The sequence below is a fragment of the Suncus etruscus genome, chromosome 3 (assembly GCF_024139225.1).
Source record: "Suncus etruscus isolate mSunEtr1 chromosome 3, mSunEtr1.pri.cur, whole genome shotgun sequence".
NCBI classification, from domain to species: Eukaryota; Metazoa; Chordata; class Mammalia; order Eulipotyphla; family Soricidae; genus Suncus; species Suncus etruscus.
This window is the reverse complement of record NC_064850.1, coordinates 160,674,804-160,692,792: the sequence shown is the minus strand read 5'-3', so window position 1 is coordinate 160,692,792 and position 17,989 is coordinate 160,674,804. Positions and strand designations below refer to the sequence as shown.

Genomic DNA, 17,989 nt, shown 5'->3' with positions numbered 1-17,989 from the left:
ATTTGGTTTCTTTATATGTTGTTGCATGGAAAATCAGTGTTTAGGAAACTATTGACTATGCTAAGTGAGGAGTTGTGTATTTAATTCTCCCTCCCCAGTAGCCCCTTTCACTTTCTAATTCATATTTCCATTGTCCTTTTTGATCAGGAAACACTATATCAGTGTCCTGTTGTGTGGCACATATTCCCAGGCAGGAATTTTGTTGTGTTCACTGATGTGTGTCCCTAGTTCTGGGAGTAGTAGTGGTCATATTGGATGAGTGAACAAGTGAGATTGGAAGTTGAAAGTCAGCTTCTTGCTTCATAGAATTCACTGACAGTTCAGTGGTTTTCGAAGCACACTGCACTCTGGCATTGAAGGAGCCCAGAGAGAGACCTAGGAATTGATCCTCAACTCAGTGTCTGCTACTACTTAGCTGTGCTGCTTTGTTTCTGAATTGCTCTGAATCACAGTGTCTTCATTTGTAAAAGTATAATATAACCTAAACCATAGAGTTTATAGAAGAATTACCATTTAGGGAGAGACCGCTTATAGTGAAATTAATAACTGATATTTTCTTGATTATTTCTGTTAGAATATATAGGCTTTGCACGACAGATTTTCCATCAATGTCACCATATATCTTCACAACTACTGTATGAATCACCAACTATTCTTGTTCCTTCTTTTTTCATGGGTGAAGAGAATGTATTTCATTTTAAGTATGTTTTCCATACTTAAAGGGTGTTTTCCATATATAGAGGGTGTCCTAATATAATTGTTAATTACATTAAAGTAATTAAGAACATAAGCTTTGGAATCAATTTGACCTAGACCTGGGTCCTCTGCCTAAATTTGTGCACTCAGACATATTTTTTTAACAACCCTAATAAAACCTAAATATTCTTACTTATAAAGAAGAAACAATAGCTCCCTCATGTTATTTTAAAACGTGAAATAATATATACTATACTTGTATATAGTATTTTATATTGTTAATACTTCATGTTTGTTTAACATAGTCATTTAGGTAAAATGAGGCCTTGGAAAATATCTTTGCAATACGAGGGAATATTTTCAAGGAACCATGTATAGAATTATCGATTTGGTATGGGACATCATTTTCATTATTGCTAGTTCAAAAGTAAATTACCTTGGTGTAAACAGTCAAATTCTGCATTAGCTAAGTATTGATTCCTGTTGCAGAGTATGGAATAAATAGATGCCAATTCTAATTTTTAAATGACATTCTGTTTTCTAGGAGAGTGCATAGAGGGGCTTCGAGAGAATGACTACCTTCTGATTCATTCCTGCCGGCAGTGGACAACCATCACTGCTCACAGCTTGGAGGAGGGGCACTATGTCATTGGGCCAAAGATAGAGATTCCGGTACATTATGCAGGTAAAACTCCTCAAGGCAAGGAGTTGACTGTGTCAACTTTTTCCTTCACACTAAGAAAATAGGAATTGTTTATAAACTATAACTCATAAAATATCAAATACTTTTATTAATCATTTTGTCAGTAAAATTTCAGTCCATTTTATATAAGAATGTCTGATGAATGTGTATAGTTAGAAAAGATTTTTTAAATTTCTTCATTTTTTTATTTGTAATACATATAATTTAAAATGCTATGGAGCCTGGAGATATAGCATGGAGGTAGGGAATTTACCTTGCATGCAGAAGGACGGTGGTTCGAATCCTAGCATCCCATATGGCTCCCCAAGGCTACCAGGAGTGATTTCTGAGCACATAGCCAGGAGTAACCCCTGAGCACTGCCGGGTGTGACCCAAAAACCTAAATAAATAAATAAATAAATAATCCTATCAATTTAGCCTCAGACACATAGCATTCCAGCTCCAAACCCACCTACTGTATCGGCATCCTTCCACCAATGTCCCATGATTTCCCTCCTTCTCTCCCCTCCTTGCTAAAAAGTTTTAGCAAACTTTTTTTTTTTAGAGGGAGAAGGGAGAAAGTTTTTGTTTTAGGGACCACATTTGTGGTTTTTTTGTTTTTTGTTTTTATTTTCTATTATACATTTGTGGTTTGTTTTTTCCTTTATTTAAACATCCTGATTATATATATGATTGTGATTAGGTTTCAGTCATGTAAAGAACACCCTTTCACCAGTGCAACATTCCCACCACCAATGTCCCAACTCTCCCTCCATCCCACCCCACACCCACCTGTACTCCAGACAGGCTTTCCAGTTCCCTCATTCATTCATATGATTATGGTAGTTCTCAGTGTAGTTATTTCTATAACTTCACTCACCACTCTTTGTGGTGAGCTTCATGAAGTGAGCTGGAAGTTCCAGCCCTCCTCTCATTGTCTCTGAGGATTGTTGCAAAGATGACTTTTATTTTTCTTAAAACCCATAGATGAGTGAGACTATTCTGCGTCTATCTCTCTCTCCCTCTGACTTATTTCACTCAGCATGATAGATTCCATGTACATTCATGTATAGGAAAATTTCATGACTTCATCTCTCCTGATGGCTGCATAATATTCCATTGTGTATATGTACCACAGTTTCTTTAGCCATTCGTCTGTTGAAGGGCATCAGACGTTGTTTCCAGAGCCTGGCTATTGTGAATAGTGCTGCAATAAATATTGGTGTGAGGAAGGGGTTTTTGTATTGTATTCTTGTGTTCTTAGGGTAGGTATATCCCTAGGAGTGGAATAGCTGGATTGAATGGGAGCTCAATTTCCATTTTTGGAGGAATCTCCATATTGCTTTCCATAGAGGTTGGACTAGACGGCATTCCCACCAGTAGTGGATAAGAGTTCCTTTCTCTTCACATCCCCGGCAGCACTGATTGTTCTCATTTTTTGTGATGTATGCCATTCTCTGTAGTGTGAGATGATATCTCATCGTTGTTTTGATTTGCATCTCCCTGATGATTAGTGACGAGGAGCATTTTTTCATGTGCCTTTTGGCCATTTGTATTTCTTTTTTATCAAAGCATCTGTTCATTTCTTCTCCCCATTTTTTGATGGGATTAGACTTTTTTTCTTGTAAAGTTCTGTCAGTGCCCTGTATATTTTGGAGATTAGCCCCTTATCTGATGGGTGTTGGGTGAATAGTTTTTCCCACTCAGTGGGTGGCTCTTGTATCCTGGGCACTATTTCTTTTGAGGTGCAAAAGCTTCTCAGCTTAATGTATTTCCATCTGTTGATCTCTGCTTCCACTTGTTTGGAAAGTGCAGTTTCCTCCTTGAAGATGCCTTTAGTCTCAATGTCATGGAGTGTTTTACGACGTGTTGTTCTATGTACCTTATGGTATCAGGTCTGATATCAAGGTCTTTAATCCATTTGGATTTTACCTTCGTACATGATGTTAACTGGGGGTCTATGTTTGCTTTTTTGCAAGTGGCTAACCAGTTCTGCCAGCACCACTTGTTGAAGAGGTTTTTCCTGCTCCACTTAGGATTTCTTGCTCCTTTGTCAAAAATTAGGTAATTGTATTTCTGGGGAACATTGTCTGAGAACTCAAGCCTATTCCACTGATCTGAGGGCCTGTCTTTATTCCAATACCATGCTGTTTTGATAACTATTGCTTTGTAGTACAGTTTAAAGTTGGGGAAAGTAGTGTCTCCCATTTTCCTTTTCCCTAGGAATGCTTTAGCTATTCGAGGGTGTTTATTGTTCCTCATGATCTTCATAAGTGTTTGATCCACTTCTTTGAAGAATGTCATGGGTATCTTTAGAGGGATTGCATTAAATCTGTACAATGCTTTGATGATGTTAATCTTGCCAATCCATGAGCAGGGTATGTGTTTCCATTTCCATGTGTCCTTTCTTATTTCTTGGAAAAGGGCTTTATAGTTTTCTTTGTATAGATCTTTCAAGTCTTTGGTCAAGTTGACTCCAAGATATTTGAGTTTGTGTGGCACTAATGTGAATGGGATTGCCTTCATAACCTCCATCTTTTCCCTATTATTATTGGTGTATAAAAAGGCCTTTGATTTCTGTGTGTTAATTTTGTAGCCTGCCACCTTGCTATATGAGTCTATTATTTCTAGAAGCTTTTTGGTAGAATGAGAGCTTTGGCTTCTTCCTTTCCTATCTGGATTCCCTTGATATCTTTTTCTTGCCTGATTGCTATAGCAAGAACTTCCAGTACTATGTTGAAGAGGAGTGGTGAGAGCGGACAGCCTTGTCTTGTACCACAATTTAGAGGAAAGGCTTTTAGTTTTTCTTTCTTGAGGATAATATTTGCCATTGGCTTGTGGTAGATGGCTTCAACTAGATGGAGAAAGGTTCCTTTCATTCCTATCGTGCTGAGAGTTTTGATTAAGAATGGGTGTTGGACCTTATCAAATGCTTTCTCTGCATCTATTGATATGATCATGGGATTTTTATTTTTCTTCTTGTTGATGTTGTGTATGATGTTGATAGATTTACGGATATTAAACCATCCTTGCATTCCTGGGATGAAACCTACTTGGTCGTAGTGTATGATCTTCTTGATGATGAATTGGATCCTACTTGCCAGGATTTTGTTGAAGATCTTTGCATCAGCATTCATCAGGGATATTGGTCTGTAATTTTCTTTATTGGCAGCATCTCTGTCTGGTTTTGGTATCAAGGTGATGTTGGCTTCATAAAAGCTGTTTGGGAGTGTTCCTGTTTTTTCAATTTCATGGAACAGCCAGGCTAGGATTGGTAGTAGCTCCTCTTGAAAGATTTAAAAAAATTCATTAGGAAATTCATCTGGGCCTGGGGCTTTTCCTTTTGGGCAGATGTTTGATTACAGTTTCAATTTCTTTAGTAGTGATGGGGGTGTTTAGATATGCTACATCCTCCTTACTTAACTGTGGAAGGTTATTAATGTCCAAGAATTTTTCCATTTCTTCTAGGTTCTCATGTTTAGTAGCATAAAGTTGCTCAAAGTAGTCTCTGATTACCCTTTGGATCTCTGCAATATCTGTCGTGATCTCCCCCTTTTCATTTCTAATACAGATGATCAGATTTCTCTCTCTTTCTTTGTGAGTTTTGCCAATGTTCTATCAATATTGTTTATTTTTTCAAAGAACTAACTTCTGCTTTTGTTGATCTTACGGATGTTTTTTTGTTTTCCACTTCATTGAGTTCTGCTTTCAGCTTTGTTATTTCCTTCTGTCTCCCTATTTTTGGTTCCTTTTGTTGGTCATTTTCTAATTTTTTGAGCTGTGTCATTAATTTATTCAGGCATGCTCCTTCTTCCTTCCTGATGTCTGCTTGTAGAGCTATAAATTTTTCTCTCAGGACCACTTTTGCTGTGTCCCATAGATTCTGGCAGTTTGTGTCTTCATTATCATTTGTTTCCAGGAAAGTTTTGATTTCCTTTTTTATTTCATCTTGGACCCACTGGTTGTTCAGTAGCAGGGTGTTTAATTTCCAATTGTTAAAGTTTTTCTTCTATGTGCCTTTGTAGTTCACATCTAATTTCAGAGCCTTGTGATCAGCAAAGGTAGCCTGCAAGATTTCTATCCTCTTGATTTTATGGAGGTATGTTTTATGTGTCAGCATGTAGTCTATCCTGGAGAATCACCTATGTACATTTGAGAAGAATGTGTATCCAGGTTTTTTGGGATGTAGTGTCCTATATATATTCACTAGTCCTCTTTCTTTCATTACTCTTTTCAGGGCTAGTATGTTTTTGTTGGGTTTCAGTCTGGTTGACCTATCAAGTGTTGATATGGGCGTGTTGAGCTCTCCCACAATTATTGTGTTATTATTGATTTCTTCTTTCAGATTTGTCAGTAACTGTATTAGATAATTTGCTGGTCTCTCTCATTGCGTGCATATATGTTTAATAGTCTGATTTCTTCCTGTTGCACATATCCCTTGATTAGTACATAGTGTCCATCTTTTTCCCTTACCACTTTTCTGAATATTAGTTGGTGTCATCAGATATTAATATGGCCACCCAAGCTTTTTTTTTTTTTTTTTTTTTGGGGGGGGGGCCATACCCGGTGGTGCTCAGGGGTTACTCCTGGCTGTCTGCTCAGAAATAGCTCCTGGCAGGCACGGGGGACCATATGGGACACCGGGATTCGAACCAACTACCTTAGGTCCTGGATCGGCTGCTTGCAAGGCAAACACCGCTGTGCTAGCTCTCCGGGCCCTCACCCAAGCTTTTTTGAGGGTGTTGTTTGCTTGGATGATTTTCCTCCCACCTTTGATTTTGAGTCTATGTTTGTTCTGACTATTCAGATGTGTTTCTTGTAGGCAGCAGATGGTTGAATTCATCTTTTTGACCCATTTTGCCACTCTGTGTATTTTAATTGGTGAATTTAATCCATTGACATTTAGGAAGATGACTGTCATAGGATTTAATGTCATCTTTGTAAATAAGTTTGCCTTGTTTGTTGGTCTCTCTTGTCAGTTTTTCCTTTAAGGCTAGTTTTTCATTTGTGAAGTTTCTGAGCTGTTGTTTATCCATGAAGCTATGTATTCTTTCTTCAAACCTGAACATGAGTTGGGCTGGGTGCAGTATTCTCAGTGAGGCGTTCTTTTCATTCAGTCTTGTCACAATATCCCACCACTGTCTTCTGGCCTTGAGAGTTTCTTGTGACGTATCTGCTGTAAGTCTTAGGGATGCTCCTTTGAATGTAATTTCCCTTTTTGATCTTGCTGCTTTCAGTATTCTGTCTCTATCTGTGAGATTTGTCATTGTAATGAGGATGTGTCTAGGGGTGTTTTTCTTTGGGTGCCTTTTAGCTGGTACTCTTCGAGCATGCAGGATTTGATTGCATGTAGTCTTTAACTCTGGGAGTATCTCTTTAATGATGTCTTTGACAGTTGATTCTTCCTGGAGATCTCCTACCTGGGTCTCTGGGACTCCAATGATTCTTATGTTGTTTCTGTTGAGTTTATCAAAGACTTCTATTTTCATCTGTTCACATTCCTTGAGTACTTTTTCCATTGCCTGTTCGTTTGTCTTAAGGTTCTTTTCCAATTTCTTCTGCTGTGTTGAGTTTTTTCTGCATCATTTCTTCCAGTACTCCGATTCTCTCCTCAGCTGCTGTTACTCTGTTGGTGAGGCCATCCATTGAGGTTTTCAGTTGAGCTACTGTGTTTTTCAGATCTGTTATTTCAGCTTGGAGTTTTCTGATTTCTGTCTTTGTGTTCTGTTCAGATCAATCTATGCTTTCTTTGAGTTCTACAAACATCTTCCATTTTTGGAAACATTGCTATTTTAATTTCCTTATCCTAGAGGTTAATCAGGTGGTTGGAATTTATTAGGTCGTCCGAGCTTACATCTTCATTCTCTGTGCATGGTGTTTGCCTGCGAGGTTTCCCCATTGTCATGCTTGTAGTGTGGTTTTTCCGGCGTGTTGTGCTGAGGTTCATTGGTTGGAAAGAGTGCGAGGCCACGAAGCAGAGCGGCCATGCTCTTCTGCTGCCTCTAGTTGACAGTTTTTTTGGAGTGCTCTCCCTAGTCCTCTGAGGAGACCTTCAGGTATTCAGAAACACAGACAGGCACAGGAGAAGTTTCCCTTGAAGTCCTCAAGAGTGATCAAAGGCACAGCAGGGAGGAGCCTCCACAGGCCAGAGAGCTCAGGTTATTAGATGGCGACCCCCACAGCCAGAGTTTACTCACTGGGCAGCTTCAAAATCACACATTTGTGTTTTAAAAGTTGCTCCTAAAGATACTCAGGGGACCATATGTGATGCTGGGTATAGGACCAGAGTCTCTGGTCCCCAAACTATTTAAAAAAAAAAATTATAATTTTTGAGTTACGTGCTTACAATGGTTGATTCTTATGGTCTTGCTGTATAGTTACTTCCACCACCAAAGTGTTCAAGACCCATGGCCAATATCCCTGAAACAGATTTTACGAGGTCTTTATAAAATGAAAACTGTTCAAACACCAAAAATATTTCTGGACTTGTATGACAGTAAATGTATATAGCTGAGTTCTACTCTCTCTGAATAGTCTAGGTGCCACTTGGAGCATTGCTTTTGTGAATGGGCCTGATGTCAGGATTTCACAAGATGCCATTTCATAAGTAAGAACTCTGGCCTGGTTTTAAAAGCAGTTAATTAGAAGTTCAGATACCTGGACAGGTCCTTGTCTGCTGTGAGATATTTAAAAATCAGTTGATCTCACACTTGTGTTAAATCAGGGTAAGGGTTGCCTTCTCACTTCACTTTGACTCTGTTTATAAGTCATTCCAATTAACTAGGTCTTATTAAGTCCTCTATGTGCCAGCCTTGTAAGGGGAGTTTAGGATGCATTTTTTGGCTTGATCAACTTTAAGTAGTAATGACTTATAAATGCATTCCTTATAAAAAGAAAAGGTTACTTTCTCTATTTCTGATACTTATGGTTCATTATATAAAGGTTCTTGACTTTTTCTCTACTATTACTGATTTTTCAAGTCTGTAGCAGGACACAGAGTCGCTCTAGGAAAGTGTGTAGCTCTAGACTACCATTATGCTTTTGAGTGATACTTTACAGTTCTCACAGAGCAACAAATAGTGTGTGTTTAATATTTATTGAATGAATGGTTTGGTTCCCCCTCCTTTTGTTGTAGTAACCATCAGTTGTTAATATGGCCAAGCTTCTCAAACATTTTTCTTTATATAAAAGAATTCCGATGACTTGAGGCTCTGACTTCTGGGATTCATATATTTAGCCATAGAAGTAGACTTTGGGGGCCGTAGAGATAGCATGGAGATACAGAGTTTGCCTTACATGCAGAAGGACAGTAGTTCAAGTCCCAGCATCCCATATGGTCCCCTGAGCCTGCCAGGAGCGATTTCTGAGCTTAGAGCCAGGAGTAGTTCCTGAGTGCTGCCGGGTGTGACCCAAAAACAAACAAAAAGAAGAAGTAGACTTCATGGAGAAAAGGAAATGAGCATATTGCAATAAAAAGTACTGGAAGTGAAAGGATGGGAGCCAGGACAAAGGGACTGAACTGGAAACACTGGTCATCACCTGACTAAGGGGGTTCCCCAACAAGTGAGATTTACGGGACTTTGGCAAGTCCAAACAACTGGTTCCTGTCTTTTGTGTAATACAGAAATGGAAAGTATACAGTTGTGCTTCCTGGATACAATTTCTAGATACCAAATCTGTTGTGTCTCTTAGTCTCCCCACATTGTGAAGAATTGTGAATAATTCTATCAGATTGTGAAATTCTATCAGATCATGTTGCCAAAGAGATGCTTTCAATTTCATCATTTCTTTGTGTCTGTCTCTTTAGGCTCCACTCAGTTCCCAACCGAAGTATTGCTTTAGGCTATCCAAAGGACTGGCTTAGGTCAGTTCCTTTACAGCTTAACCCTTTCTGAATAGACTTGATTCTTTTCCATTTATACCATTCCCAATGCATCCCAGTTTCCCTTCCTCAATCATGGCTTTCTAAGAACTTTTCTCTGTGCCAGGAAGGTACAAGCATTTTCTACTGTCCCTGAGTTTCTCCCATTGTATATGTCCTGCATCACTTTTATTTGGTGCCTATTCCCAGTCTTCATTGGGTTATTGTTTCCTACAGGTAAGTGTATAGCTGCACTTGCCTGTTGAACTATATACTACTTATTAAGTTTTTTAATTCGAAAACCTCTATGACTCCTTTGAAATATGTGCAAAATTTAAATTAGATGATTGCAGATGTTTTCAGCTTAAGACTCAAATTTGCGGCCAGATAGATAGCATGGATAGCATGCCTTGCATGCAGAAGGACAGTAATTCGAATCCCAGCATCCCATTCCCATATGGTCCCTTGAGCTTGCCAGGAGCGATTTCTGAGTGTAGAGCCAGAAGTAACCCCTGAATGTTGCTGGGTGTGATCCAAAAGCCAAAAAAAAAAAAAAAGACTCTCAAATTTGCTTACACATTGGATTCAATCATTCAGAGAAATTTTAAAAGCAATGATGCAAAGTTCCATTTTTAGAGGATTTGGTTTAATTGATCTTGACTGTAAATTTGGCATATGGATTATAAAAGATGCATGTATGGCTAAGCTATGTAGTTGAGTACCCTTTGTTTTAGAATGCACATTCACAGCGTCAGATAAGAAGATATCCCAAAACTTGCACTTGATATTTTCCAATGTTTGACATTCATAAATAGTGTTCCTTGGAACTGTTCAGTTCACAGCCTGGGCAACCACACAAAGCCCTAATCGCATACATTCTAAGTGGTACTAAAATTTAGATCTTTGGGTCTGAAGTGATAGTTAAGCAAATAGGGCATTTGCTTTGCACATGGGGCTGGAGCAGTGGTGCAAGCAGTGAGGCGTCTGCCTTGCTCATGCTAGCCTAGGACGGACCGCAGTTTGATCCCTGGGGTCACATGTGGTCCCCAAGCCAGGAGTAATTTCTGAGCGCATAGCTAGGAGTAACCCTTGAGCATCACCGGGTGTGGTCCAAAAACAACAACAACAATAATAATTCAACCATTTTAGGAAATCTTAATTAAGAACACTTGCACCATATATTCTCTCTGTCTCTTTATCTTTTTCTCTCTGTCTCTGTCTCTGTCTCTCTCTGACTCTGTCTTTGTCTCTCTCTGTCTCTGTCTCTCTCTGACTCTGTCTTTGTCTCTCTCTGTTTCTGTCTCTGTCTGTCTGTCAGTCTCTGTCTCTCTCTGTCTCTCTGTCTCTCTCTGTCTCTGTCTCTCTGTCTGTCTCTCTGTCTCTCTGTCTGTCTCTGTCTCTCTGTCTCTCTCTCTGTCTCTGTCTCTCTGTCTCTGTCTCTCTGTCTCTGTCTCTGTCTCTCTCTCTCTGTCTCTCTCTCTGTCTCTCTCTCTCTGTCTCTCTCTCTCTCTCTCTCTCTCTCTCTCTCTCTCTCTCTCTCTCTCTCTCTCTCTCTCTCTCTCTCTCTCTCTCTCTCTCTCTCTCCCCCATACCCAGCAGTGCTCAGGATTCACTCCTGGCCGACTTGGGGGACTATAGGGGTATAGTGGCCTAAGTGGGCCACTTGCAAGGCAAACACGCTACCCACCAAGCTCTTGCTCTGGCCCAGTGTTTCGCTTTCTCTCTTTTTTTAAATACCCCATGTATCTTTATCAGAACTTTACAGTGAAATCCTCACATGAAAATAATTTTATAAAACTGTGGGAAAGGCAAATATGAAATTTTTATCAAAATCTTACTATGATATATTGTGGTAATAGAATGACCTTATCCTGAATTCTGAAATTACTAGCTATATTTCTGTCAGAAAAAAAATACAGACATTCCTCATTTGGGAAAAATAAGGTTTTTATTTTGGATGAAATGAATTTTCTTAGTATAACAAACAATTTATTGTGAGAGAATGTGCTCTGTTGGCATCACATATTTTGCTAACAGCAAGGAAACCACTCAAGAAAAACTGGCATAGTGTTAAGAAAGTATTTGCTATTTTCACACAAGTCTTACTCAAATATCATCACAGACAAGCTTCCACCTAAACTTTCTGACTTATTGTTGCTCCCAAAAGGGCATTTTTTTTATTTTTTTTTTTTTTTTTTTTTTTTTTTTTTGGTTTTTTGGGCCACACCCGGCGGTGCTCAGGGGTTACTCCTGGCTGTCTGCTCAGAAATAGCTCCTGGCAGGCACGGGGGACCATATGGGACACCGGGATTCGAACCAACCACCTTTGGTCCTGGATCGGCTGCTTGCAAGGCAAAGGCCGCTGAGCTATCTCTCCGGGCCCCAGGGCATTGATTTTCTAAGGATCATATAGAAATGGTTTGCATTCAGAATATTCAAATCTTCCAAAGTGCTATTAGCCTTCCTCTGAAAATTCCTGTATACCTTGCCTCTTACATTTCTGCTCACCCCTACATTCGCACCCTTATTTATCCTGACTTATTAAAGAACAAAAAACAACCTTATTTCTAAAAACTAAAAAGGTTATTATAACAACAGTACACCTGAATTATAACCAATAGTTTCTGTGGGACCAGAGTATAGGACAGGAGTTAAAGCACCCATACTGTGGGCTACCAACCCTTGTTAGTTCCCTTGTTAGGTCCTCTGAGTAATGCTAGGAGTGAACCTTGAGCTCAGAGTCAAGAAGTGAACCCCTACGACTGTACCTGTAGCACAGTGGTAAGGTGGTAAGGTGCAGCAGACCCAGGATCAACCTGGGTTTGATCCCCAGCATCCCATATGATCCCCCAAGCCTGCCAAGAGCAATTTCTGAGGGCAGAGCCAGGAGTAACCCCTGAGCACCATCTCATGTGGACTCAAAACAAAACAAACAAAAAAAAAGAAGTAACCCCCTAGACATGTTGGCTATGGTCCAAGCCCCCCCAAAAGTTTCAACATATGAACGATTTCTAGTTTATAGTTCATATTTCTAGATAACCAGATTCCTTTGTCTCTGCTGCTCAAAGTGATCAGTCAACTTAGCTGTGATCAAAGCTCATATGTGAGGATTCCTCATTCATGTTGACCCTTCTAAGATCCTAAATCTAATTAAATATTCATCATTTCATTGTTTTCCCCTTTACTGTACAGACAGGCTCCACAAAATCTGGGATATTCCCTTGCCTCTGAAATTTTATTTACTCTCCTAAACTCAAAGCTTCCAACCGAGAACACTGAGATTTATCTGAGAAGTTCGAGTGAAAACACTTTGAGAACTAACATGTGCTAGCATATCTCTCTGCCTGGTATAGGAGAGTATTAATTAAATGTCACTTCTCCTTTATCACAAAACAAATGCTCATGGTACAGACTGGGCTTTGAAAAACCAATGTGTCAGAATGTGAACTCGCTGATCTGTCCTCCATTCATCAAAGGTAGTGAAATTCCAACTGGGTCTATGAAAATTTAAATGGATGCAGTGCTTGCTGTCATCATTGAATGAACAGATTGCTACTTGAACATTAGCATCTGAAGTAAACGCTAGCCACGTTCTATTTTTAAATTCTCCTCCTCCTGCAAATCCGGTGAGTCTACAATAAGCTAAAATGATCTCAGTACTTCCTCCTAGCTATGAATTTACAGAAACAAGTGACACCGGAGCACAAGGTTGGTTAGAATCACTGAGGAAGGCTGCAAGACCCTTATTCAGCAAGCACCTGGATTGATATCAGCAGTGCCTTTCCTTCAAAAAATGTGGGATGTGCGGTGTCTGTCTCTCGGGCAAAATTATAGTAATGTGGTATTTAACATAACCTTGAATTGTAATTACCGAACAAAAGGAAATGTCGAAACAAGCTAATTTTATTCTTCTGGGTTGCAGCTTTAATTAGCATGAATCATCCGTTTACAAAAGTAACTACTAGTGTTGAACAACACTTCGTGTACTTTCTGTATTACATGGGATCAAGCTTATGTGATAAGACAGGAAGTAACCAAACTTGCTTTTTAAAGAGTACTAAAGATCAATGTAGTTTGCCAACGGACAGTATTTCAGCCAGTTTTGCCTGTGATGAACATCTAAGAAATAATGACTTAACATAACGGATTCTTGGACTGAAAAGGTAGCTCAATGTACTGTGTATATGTCTTGCCAGGTTCGGTTCCTGACACCACATAATCCCTATGCACCACCTGAAGCAAACCCTGAACAGAGAGCTGAGGGTAACCACTGAGCACTTCCAGATGGGGTTCTCAAACCAAAGAAAAAGATAATTAAATCTCTTTAAAAAAAAAAAAACTCGGAGTCATTTTCTGTAGTATTCTTGAAACTCTTGGGTTACACCCTTTAATAACAAGTGATCAGAGTTTGGAACGGCACATGCTAACATGTGTTCTATGAGTTGAACTCTACTCCAATCCCATAATTGAATGCTTAGGTCACAGTGAACCATAACTAAAAACTTTTAAGTGCTTATTCTTTCCTAGACACTGTGCTAACTCAGCATCATATTTTTATTTTTACATATTTCCTTTACCACAAAGCCATGAGTTAGGCTCTCTCAATACCTGTGTTTCGTCTATTTGTAGACTGAGCTTTAGCAATGTTAAGTATCGTACAATATTGTATAGCTATTAAATATGATTACAACATGGGCTATCTGGTCCTATGGCCTGCTTCCAACATCTGATCACTGAAAGTCTTAGAAGAGGTTTTCCGTTTGGAATGCCTTCTGATCATCCTAGTTGGGGAAAGAATGAGGGGAGGGGAAGGGATAGGAGAAAAGAGAAGAGGAGAGATGAAATTGGTTAGAATCTGCCAGTAAGTTCATAAAATTTGTGCATTTCTCTCAATATTCTGATTTGGGGCCAGTTACATGGATATACACCTTGGCCTTTTCAGAAATCATCTTTATGCAGGTGACATTCTTTCTCTGTGTAAATTACCTAGAGGAACTTCCAGAAAAAGTAAAAAAGTAAAATGTGTGGAATCGTGCTAGGAGTGATCTTACCAAATACAGATACTGGGGGAAAGGTCTTTTAAACATGACTGAGAAAGTCAGTCATCTTCAAAAAGGCCATCTTAGTGAATGAAAAGGAAAGAAAACCTAGCAAATGGAGGATAAAAATGAGTACAAGTTTAAGTAGCAAGCAGGGATTAAATGTTTGTCACAAACTGAAAAAAAATCCAGAGAGAAAGAGAAAGAGAAGAGAGAATTTAGTCGCGAGAGACTTCTTTCTAATATCCGTTTTGTGCGAGTAATGCAATCTGTAGAATCCTTCTGGGTGCTGGGAATGAATCAGAAAAGGGAAACCAATTAACTCAGCCTGGAGCCTGGGAATTGTCTCTGCCATTTCTTCTCTGACAGGCATTTGTTTCTCTCACTCTTTATTTCTTTACTTCCTGGTGCCATGTCTGTAGCTGCCTTTTTGTACTCTTTGATCCCAAGTGGGGTTATCTGTCAAAAAAAGGGTATTCATGCTGATATTTTGTTTAGTTTTACTTCTGTATGAGGTGAGGGATGTATTTGGAACACATCCAGTGGTGCTCAGGGACTCTACCTACCTCTATACTCAGGAGTACCGTAGCAGTGCTCAGGTACCATGTGCAGTAGAGGGAATTGAACCTTCTTTCCCGTACTATCTCTCTGGCCCACACTCTTATATTTTTACTCAAGACTGGATAAAGAAAGGGTGTAAGCATCTACCTCCAGTTGAAAAGGGACTAGTAATGTGAATATGAGGTTATTCATGATGTTAAAGTACTAAGGAAATTTGTCTTTTTTTAACCACACCTGGCAGTACTCAATGATTACTACTCAATGATTACTCCTGACTCCTAATGGGACTTGGGAAACCATATAAGTTGCTAATGGTTGAACCAGTATTGGCTATGTGCAAGACAAGCACCTTACCCTTTGTAAGGTCTCTCTTGTTAGGTCTGATGCCAGTATTATGAGCTTATAATTTATCCAGCACTTTAGTACCTTAGCAAAAACAGGTAAAAAATAAACTCTGTGGGGCTGGAGAGATAGCACGGAGATAAGGCGTTTGCCTTGCATGCAGAAGGACAGTGGTTCGAATCCAGGCATCCCATATGGTCCCCCGAGCCTGCCAGGAGTGATTTCTGAGTGTAGAGTCAGAACCTGAGCGCTGCCGGATGTGACCCAAAAACCAAAAAATAAAATAAAATAAACTCTGTGCTTATAATTGTTGAGGTTGTAAAATCTTGAAGAGGTTCTCAATGTCCAATTTTTTGTTTTAATTTTTAATTTTATATTTTTCTATTAAAGCACCGTGATTTACAAAGTTTTTCGTAGTTGTGTTCCACCATCAGTGTCAACCTCCCTCCCTCCCTCCCTCAATGTTCCCACTTTTTCTCCTCATACCTCCCTACTTCCAGCCTGCCATCCTGACAGGCACTTTTTTATGTTTGGCTGTTAAAGTTTGGATCCTGCGATTTCAGTGCTGCTGACTCCATGATTTATATTGTTTGAAACTTTTTTTTGTAACAAAAAGGAAAAAATAGACTATGAACCAGCAACCAGGGATTTTGATAATTCCTAAGTGGTATTGTCACCCAAAGTTTCCATCTTTGAATCCTGTTACTGTCTTTAGTGATTTCTGTGACAATGAAAACAAACTCATAAGAAGTGATTCCTAGTGGGTTCCTATGGAGATGGGGCTACTTAGAGCTGTGGCTGGTGTCCAGGGATCTGCCCAGTTGGTGGTCGTGATTTAAGTGTAAAGCAGAGAAGAGGGCTGAGGTGTGTAGTATATGCATGTATATAAGTTCTGAGATGAAAAAATATATCTTCGTTTTTGTTTCTTACAATAAGAGATTTGATGGGAGGCATGAAAGAAAATAGAAGTAAGTATAATGGACCAGTTTTTGGTGTCACCCTGCCTCGGCTTCACTTGTTGTGTGCACTCTAGTTAAATAATATTAATAAAGATTTGAGAATTCCTCGAATGCCATTTTCTAACATCAGCCTATTGACTATTAAGAATAGTACTGAATTTGCAAACAAAATCTAGGATAAAAAAAATGTAAAACAAACTGCCGTAAAGTTGCAATGGTGTTTGGAGTTCCAGGTGCCTAGGCTTGTCCTTTTTCTATTTCCTTTCAGCTTGTATGTGGGCGCTCAGTGGAAAGTTGGTGCTTGAAAGGGATAAGTCCAGTTCAAGTATAATTTAACCTATGAGATAATGTGATTAACATCAGGTGGAAAGTTTGCACAAGCTGCCTGTAACCACACTGTTAATGGAGTGTTTATAGCATGGGTGGGGATGGGCTTGTCTCACTTCATAATTTGATTTCCATATTGGATTTGTACCTCTTAAGATGTGTGTGACCTTTTAAAAGGTTCCTTTTCAGTTTTTAGGAATTACTTTGAGTTTTTTTTTTTCCTCTGTGGAAAACAAACCTATAATATGTTCCAAAACTGATTGCAATGCTTCTAAAACTTCAGGAAGTCGCTCCACTACATTTCTAGAATTGGAATCACCTACCCTTATGACTCACTCTGCAGTCAGGTTGTGTGCCGGCCTTCTGGTATACCACTTACCCATCTGGGTAGTTCATACACAAACCACGTGAACTTTGCTGACATTTTGCCTGAGAGGAGAGACGATTCCGTCACAACTCTATGCAATTTCAGTAAGACATGCATTTTCAGGGCCTTTAACTTGTCTGAACTGGTTACAGAACATCAATATTAGTCTTACTAGTGAGTCAAACCAATGAGTGAGCTGAAGACAAGCAAAATAACAGAACTTTAAATTCCTAAATATTAAAAATCTTTGTAGATACACGAAATGCCGTGGACATGTCGACATTTGAAATATTCCATTTTTCTCTTAACATCTTCTTGCAGGCATTTTCTATACAGCTCATTTTTTTATTTCATCATCTTGGCTTCTTTCTAGCTGTGAAGGCACTCACCTTGGGTGGTCATTGTAGTCCTCTGTTGCTTTGTGCTCTTACTTAGAGGCTTCTCGGAACAACTTTGTGCCAAAGGTTGATGTTATCTCAAGAATTTCTCTCAGAGCTGCTTCCTTTCCAACCTTCTCTTACTGTGTCTCACATGCTCTGTAGACCTAGGTGCTACTTTTTCTTCTCTACTCTGCTATACTGTCATCAGGTTATTTTCTTTTCCCATGTGTTTCTGACACACTGGACATCTGAATACTTCCTTATGTGACTGTACTTTTCTGAACCATAGTAACTTTTGGAAACACGTTGAGAGCTCAGAGCCCAATACAGAAAGCACTAAGCACAGTAGATCCACCTCACCATGCTCTGTGCTGTTCCTGCACTTGGTGGGCTCATTTATCATAGTCATTCAGCCATTGTGAAATCTGGGATAAACATCACCTTCCTCAAGAATCTTCTAATTTCCACACAATAGATGGAAATAAGTTCCTTCTTCCTTCCACTTTGAAATCTTTCTCATACTTGTGCCCAAGATAGTTGAATTTTTTATCTTACTCTTTTGCTAAAAAACTCCTTGAGAGCAGTGCTTTGTCTTTCATGGAACCTGCCATAGGTTTGAACAGTTTAATGGCTCAAAACCAAAATTTCCGTTAAAGAACAGTCTTTTCTCTCTCCTTCCTTCCTTCCTTTGAACTTCCTTCCTTCTTTCCTTCCTTCCTTTGAACTTCCTTCCTTCTTTCCTTCCTTCCTTCCTTCCTTCCTTTGAACTTCCTTC

The 17,989-nt window shown here is 39.3% G+C and overlaps 1 protein-coding gene across 3 annotated transcripts in view; it reads left to right on the top strand.

Moving 5' to 3' along the window:
* Window positions 1-17,989, top strand: part of GAREM1 (GRB2 associated regulator of MAPK1 subtype 1) — a 219,469-nt gene that overhangs the window by 80,797 nt on the left and 120,683 nt on the right. For 2 of the 3 annotated variants that reach the window (XM_049770208.1, XM_049770206.1), the window contains exon 2: window positions 1,241-1,381. In XM_049770208.1, the coding sequence (XP_049626165.1) occupies window positions 1,241-1,381 (141 nt within the window). Of the gene's footprint in view, window positions 1-1,240; window positions 1,382-17,989 lie in introns of those variants that run through there. The other variant, XM_049770209.1, reaches the window with a different exon arrangement.